This window comes from Condylura cristata, unplaced genomic scaffold (genome assembly GCF_000260355.1).
Source record: "Condylura cristata isolate star-nosed mole 26May11 unplaced genomic scaffold, ConCri1.0 scaffold00025, whole genome shotgun sequence".
NCBI classification, from domain to species: domain Eukaryota; kingdom Metazoa; phylum Chordata; class Mammalia; order Eulipotyphla; family Talpidae; genus Condylura; species Condylura cristata.
In genome coordinates this window covers 1,095,123-1,102,343 of record NW_004567126.1, presented here as the reverse complement: position 1 = coordinate 1,102,343, position 7,221 = coordinate 1,095,123, and the positions used below count along the sequence as shown (strand labels likewise).

Below are 7,221 nucleotides of genomic sequence, written 5' to 3'. Positions count from 1 at the left end.
GAGAGCCAGGCGCCGGCAGGAAGCCTCGGCGCTCGGCCCGGGGGCGATCGGCCGGTAGCGCCCCCGGGTCTGTCCCCGGGACGCAATGGCCCCACCGAGGCCCGGCGCGCCTGCGGGGACTGGGGCGCGTCGGCTGGCTCACCGCTGAGCGGGGTGCAGCTTGGAGAGGCCGGGGTCTCCCTGGGCTCTGGTGGGGGCCGGCGTCATGGAGCCCCCGGCCTTCCCCTCGGAGAGGAGCCTATCTCTGTCTCTGCCCGGGCCCCGGGAGGGTCAGGCCACACTGAAGCCGCCACCCCAGCACCTGTGGCGGCAGCCGCGGACCCCTATCCGTATCCAGCAGCGCGGCTACTCGGACAGCGCGGAGCGCGCCGAACCCGAGCGGTCGCCACACCGGCCCATAGAGCGCGCCGATGCCGTGGACACCGGCGACCGGCCTGGCCTGCGCACGTCCCGCATGTCTTGGCCCTCGTCCTTCCATGGCAGCGGCGGCGCGGGCGGAGGCAGCTGCAGGCGGTAAGACTGCTGGCGGTGGACGCGCGCGGAGAGGATAGGCGCGCTGGGAGGATGCCACTCGCCCTGCTAACTGCAGGGGGCGCTGTGATGCGGGTGGGGTCAGTGTGACTGGCGGGGGTGGGGGTTGGGGGGAATTCGACCGCGGGGGCGTCCGGGACGGGCTGCTTGCGGTGCACAGTACCAGAAGCTTCCTACTGGAGCTGATTCTTGGGTCAATTTAGGGGGCGCCATGGTGCGTGTGTAGATTGGGTTGAGGGCTGCAGCGTCGGGGTATATATCCTTAGTTGGTGGCAGGGTAGGACAATGGCTAAGCTGGGTTTCACTTAGGGGACTTTGCTGGTAGCATTGTACTGGGGGCTAGATTCACTGTGTTTGGGAATGTCTAGGGGGCCATCTGCTGGGATCACATTGTTTTGTGGTTCTCTGGTCTTTCTAGGGGTTGGAGGACTCCTCCTGCAGCAGCTGTTGTCAGAAATCCAGAGGGAGCTCTTGGAGGAACACTGTGTTAGGGGCTTTTGTTTTGGATTGGAGTCCCCCACTCTGGGTAGGAGTGTTAGGGGTTTAGTCGTTGCCGGGAGAGAGAGATGTGCCAATCCCAGTGCAAGGTGAGGGAGTCCCTGCTCTTCTGAGGTGACAGTCTTCAGTGTATCAGGCCACTGGGATGGTGTCAGGCCACTGGGATATCTTCTGGACCTGAATTCACTTCAGCTGTGCCTTGCTTATGTACTCTACTCTCTGTTGATTTCAGGGGACCTGATTGTGACAGTAGGACTGTGTGTGCCCAGAACAGTGTAGTTGTGATGTGGTGACTGTATGCTCCCAGAACAGTGGCTGTGGCATTACTACTGTGTTTGCTCCTGAAATGCTGTGACTGTGACACTAGGGCTTTCTGTCAGGACATTGTGCTTGTGTTACTATGTGTGCTTGATTGTGACAGTGACTGGGTGTGTTCCAAGAACAGTGATTATGGCAGGGTAAACTCCTTGTGTTCCTAGAACAGCGACTGTGACAGTGTGCATTCTTGGCATGCATGCAGTGATTGTTGCACTGTGATGTGTACACTCCTGAGCACAGTGTGATTGTGTCTACAGAAATGTGCTCCTTAGGACACTGACTGAGACCCTATGACATGCTCTCAGCTGCCTGTGTGCCTTGTGTCCCAGAGTTAATGCTGTGACTTTTAAGATGTGCTTCTGCCAGCCCGGTATGCTTTCTTCTAACCACCTGGCGTTCCCATGGTGCTCAAGGGCCTGACTAGGTGTACTCTGGTGATATGTGACAGTTTTGACTGTGTGCTTTGCCTTACACCCATGGGTGCCCCTGTGCTTGGGACATCACTAAGATAATTGGATTCCAGCCTCTCCTGGAGTCCCCAAGAGAGCCTCTTGGGAGCCTTAAGGTCACAGTAGGCTGTCACCTTTCCATTCTAGGTCTCTGGCACTTCAAGCAGAGCAGACACAATAGCCGCCCAGACCACCTTCACCTCAGTTTAGGGTACAGCCAGCCTTAGTACCCCTTCCTCCACCAGGAAGCTAGTGTCATGAGCTCAGCATACACACTCTACTATTTCCCAAAGGGAATTGGAGAGAAGCTAAAGGAAAACAAAGCTGGAATCAACAGGAAATGCCAAGACCTGGGGCAGCTTGCCAAACTAGCTCAAGTCACTGTCCTGAGAGACTGAGATGGGGGTGGGGTACAGTAGAAAATGGATCTTATTCCCTTTTAGGGCCCCCAACGAATCCACCTACCTGAGGCTCTGTGTTTTGGGAGACAGTGGCCGAGTGGTTGTCATTATTGTTATTTTAGTGGTATCTATCTTATAGGGGCTCATCATGGACTCTAGGCTGAGGATCTTTCCATACATCCTCATCTCCAGTGTCCCATAAGGTATTTCTTTGGACAGATAAAAATGTTGAGGTCCACAGTGGCAAACTCCCTTCTTGCCCAAGCTCACACAACCAAGAAATGGCAAAGCTGAGATTCCAACCCAGGACTCTGTCTGATGCCGGGGTGTCCTTACACATGTGTCTTAACCCCTCTGAGCGTCCATTTACCCATCTGTGAAGTGAGACTGTTGTTGGGACTGCCCTGTGGGGTCTTTGAGAGCTTCGTAAGATTGGGAGTGTGTGTAAGGACTTAATACAGTGAGAGCTCACTAGCTATATCACTGAGGGCCCAGACTAGGGAGAGGAGCTCCTGGGTAGGAAGAGAAAACAGGAAGTTCAGCCACATCTTCGCAAGGACTCAAGTTTCTGTTTCACTGTGGGCCAGTGTAGCCTCCTGTGGCTGTGGTGTTAGTGCCAGTGTCCCTCTCCAACCCCCAGGAAGAAGGAGGAAGAGGGAAATGAGATGCCTCCGTGGGGACCTTGCTCCTTAGAATGAGCATTCTGCCAGCTCTGTTCCCCCAACTGGCACTTCTACTAGTGTGCACATGGTGCATTCCAGTGCTCCCCTATGTTGGAGTTCATCCAGCAACCAAAAAGGGGATCCAGAGAACCCTCCAGACTCAAGTCACAAGAACCTCAAGAAAGAGGGTACTGCTCCCATCCAAAATAGGACTCACAGCCCTGAAGACCTAGGAATGCACGAGCTGGTGCTTCTGATGCCTGGCAGGGCTGAGTCATAGCACCTCTAAGACAGAGCCACAAAGTGGAATGTAAAAAGGACTCTGGTGTGAGTTGGGGAGCTTACCTGAATTGGGGGTGGGCAGTGTATCAATCCCTCTCCGTTTGGTTCCCCAAACTTTTCACTGCATGGCCCCAGGAGAGAGAAAGTGGGGGTCTCTCCCTGGTGGGTGGTCTGGTCTCTACTTGGGTCCTCACCTCCGGATGTCTCTTGCGCTCTCTTATCCTGGGTGTGCTTGGAAGCGAGTCTCAGTGCGCGCCCCTGGTTCCACACGCCCTCTGCTGGGTGACTAGAAAGGCAACCGTGGAGTGCGCGCTGAGTCCCGACCTCCTGCTGGGATTCTAGTCCCCAAGCCAAAGTCGCTGCCGCCGCCACTGCCGCGGCGCCCGGTATTATTATTTCATGCTTATTGAGCGCTCCGGAGAGCGGGCGCCGGGCCGGCCGACCGCAGGCTGAGGGTGAGGCCCCCGCCCTCCCTGGGCCGGGACCAGGTTGCTACTACCCCCATCCTCCACCCCGGGTCGGTCGAGCGGTGGAGACGGCCGCTGGGTGGAGGGAGAGGAACTTGGCGTCAAAGTTGCGGACGCAGATTTCCCGGCTTGCCTCCGCTCTTTTGCCCATGCCGATGCCCAGCAAGACAGAGCTTCCCAACATCAAGCTGCCTTTTAACACCCAGCGTCTCTGACTTTCCACTTTCTATTCCTGCCGAGGAAACGGAGATAGTTGACTTGTCCAAGGTCACACAGTGAGGAAGGTCAGCACTGGGGTTGGATGCCAGATTTACTCAGACCTGTGGGGGAGATTCAGATTGTAGCCCAGCCAGCTCTCTGGCTGTGTGACCTGTGGCCAGCCATCTTTTCCTTGCACCTCACTTTCTTCTTGGTAATCCAGGCTGAATAAGTACAAATCACCCCAACTCTGTGGTAAAGCTGCTGGTGGTGCTGGGCCGCCCAGAGCTAGTGTTTAGAGATATGCACTTCCTCAAAATTACCTCAGCAGAGAAAAAGAGGGCCTCCCCCAAAACTCAAACCCTGCCAGGCTGCGCAGTATGCCCTCTTTTATCAATAACAGATTGATTGTAAGCCCCCGGAAACTGCACAAAATTAGGACTTTGGGTCTGGTGGACCTGCAGAATGGCAGGTGAGGACAGAAGTTGGGTGTTTTCTGCTTTTGGAGCAGTACCTCTGAGCCCACCATTTTCACTCCTGAGAGCTCAAATCCAGCCTTTGCCCTTCATTTACTATGTGACCTTGAGAATGAATTTCACTTCTTATCCTCAGTTTCCCTGTCTATAACAGGGCCATTGGTTCCACAAACATTGATCAGGGCTCTGGTTTAGAATGAGATAGACCAGTCCTCACCATCCTGGAGGTCCCAGACTAGTGGATGAGTGTGTGGTGATTCCAGATGGGACACATGGGATATAAAGAACAGAGAATCTGGTGTCAGGGAAGCCCTCTCTGAGAAGGTGACATCTGAGCAGAGACCCAAGTGAAGCAAGAAAGGAGGTTTTGTAGCTGTCTGAGGGTGTGTGTGCAGATGGAATAGGCTGTGCGAAAGTCCTGTGGTCAGAGTGTGTCCAGTATGCTTGAGGAAAAGTGGAGAGGCAAGTGTGACAGGAGCAGAGTGAGCAAGGGGTGAATGGCAGGAAACGAAGCAGGGCTGGCCGTAACAGGCTGTTCCTATAGGTCCTCACAGGCCTCATAGGTCCTATAGGTCATGGTCAGCATTAAGGCCTCAGTTTACATATGACTTCTAAGACGAGAGGAAGGTTGCTGGGCTGGAAGGTAACTAAACTTGTGTAGCCTAGTGGCTAAATCTCAGTCTCTAGAGCCAGACAACTGCCCTCATAATCCAGCTCTGCTCCTTTTGAGCTGGATGACCCTGACCAAGTCCCTTCCCCTTTCTGGGCCTCAACTTCCCCATCTCTGAAATGGGCCAGAGAGAAAGCTGTTTTCAAAGTCTTATTCTGAGGAGTCTGAGGAATAATGCAAGGAAGGCTGAGCATAGGTAAACCTGAATGTCCTTCATGTTTGGACCATGGGGTGCTGGTGGCTTGTGCAAGGATACTAGTGGGTTTAGAGCAGAAGTCCTCACCTGGGGACTCTTTCCTGTCTGCCTCCATCCCATCAGGGGCATGTGGCAGTGACTGAAGACATTTAGTTGTCAGGAGAGAGTTGCCCTGTCATGCTACTGGTATCTAGTGGCTAGAGGCCAGGTCTTCTGCAATTGCTGTTATCTAGGACTGCCACCTAGGACAAAGGATTATCTAGCCCCCAATATCAGTAATGCCAAAATTGGGACACCCCATGTTCCCAATGAAGTGATACATCCCTATGTGGTGAACATTGGCTCTTGGCGCAGGTGTGTGAGGATTACCTTGATTTGTATAAATCCCTGTATACACACAGTACAAAAACAGATGTATAGTATGTCTGCAGTCTTCACATTTTGTGGAGGAGGTGGGGAGAAAGTACTTGAAAAAGCTATTTCTTGGGGAGGTGATAATGAGCCTGGGTTAGCTACTCATTGGTTGTGTGACCTTGAGCTAGTTGTTTTTCTCCAAGACTCAGTTTTCCTGTATGTCAAGTGGAGACAATATCTTGTGGGTGTTTGATGAGGAATAAATGAAATCATTACTAGAGACAGTGGAGTGCATAGCAAACATTCTAATGGTTAGCTGCCATCATCATCAACAGCAGCAGCATCTTTATCCACTCTTGGTACAGTGACTTGCATGTTAAAAACTCATAAATGTTTTATCAATAATAATAATAACTAACATTCAATGAGTGCTTACTATATCTGACACTTTTCTAAGCCTTTTATGTGTCTTTTGGTTAGTAGTGTTGTACCCATTTGACAGTTGGGAAAACTGAGTGAAATGAACTGAAACTCAGTGAAATGCAGTGACTGACCCAAGGTCAAATGACTAAGAAGTGTTAGATGTCAGACTCAACCCAAGCTATCTAACTTTGAGTCCCATGACATTGGAAGGGATTTTATAGAGGCAGGGCCCTAAACTAGAGATTTGTCTCACTTTTCTTAGGTAAAACAAGCTTTTCCCACTTCTTAAATTTAGAGGCTGTGAGCACAGTTGGAGCTTCTCGGGGTGTTTATAAGTTGTGAGGCACATCTCAGAAGCTGTGGGAGTGTTCTGGGGGTGTCCCCAAGGACTAGCTTTTGGATGCTGGAGCTAGCCTAGGGCTATGGTACTGTCTTAGGGGACTGTGGAGTTGCTCCAGGATTTAGGATGCGTCTCCATGTACCTCTGAATCTAAAAACACCCCTGAGGTTATATTGAGGTTTCTGTATTTGTGGGGACATCTCAGGGATGCTATGGGGAATATTTCAGGGATTGAGAGATTTCCAAGAGACTGCGGAAGCATTTCTAGTGTCTCTAAGGGACCTTAGGGCTTTGGGGTACTCTTAGTGGTTTTGGGGAATGGCTCTGTCTTTGGGGGGGATTCTGAAGATCTCTGCTTGAGGTGGAGTTACTCTAGGGCATATTAGGGACATCTTAGGAACCCTGGTGGTGGTCCTGGGACCTGAAGAATTTCAAATGGATTCTCAGCACCACTTGCATTTGTTAGTACACCCTGGGATTCCTGGGGTATCCGTTAGGTTTGTGAAGCTATCTTTGTGTGTGTGTGTGTGTGTGTGTGTGTGTGTGTGTGTGTGTGTGTGTGAAGCTATCTTAGTAACAACGAGGACACTACTAAGATATCTGGGGAACTACAAAGTATCTTCATGACTGTGGGAGCTGCTCAGTACCTCTGGGTTTTGGGAGGAGTTCAGAGATTGGGAGCACCCTTAGAGTGTGGAATAGCTCTGGAGCAATGGGAATACACTGAGATTGTGGGCTCCTCTGAGAGATTTGGGGGATATCCCTGAGGTCTCCCAACACCACAAGAGGTTTGTGAGAGTCCTAGGTGTTGGTAGAGACCCTTCCACTTATTGTGAGGAAGCCTGAGAGACTGCGGGAAAGTGTGTGTGGGGGGGGAGGCTGGGGTCTCTAGTGTCCATGCGGCTGCCTCGTGGGCACCCTAGGCCCGCCCCGCCCCTGGGGCGGCCCCAGCGCCA

At 52.4% G+C, this 7,221-nt stretch overlaps 1 protein-coding gene across 1 annotated transcript in view; it reads left to right on the top strand.

Annotated features, from left to right (window-relative positions):
* Positions 1-12: 12 nt before the first annotated feature.
* The window catches only part of PDE4A (phosphodiesterase 4A, cAMP-specific), a 34,895-nt gene continuing 27,686 nt past the window's right edge, over positions 13-7,221 (top strand). Inside the window, exon 1 of the mRNA XM_004688739.2 lies at positions 13-513. Within this exon, the coding sequence (XP_004688796.1) occupies positions 206-513 (308 nt within the window). The 5' untranslated portion in view covers positions 13-205. The remainder of the gene's footprint in view (positions 514-7,221) is intronic.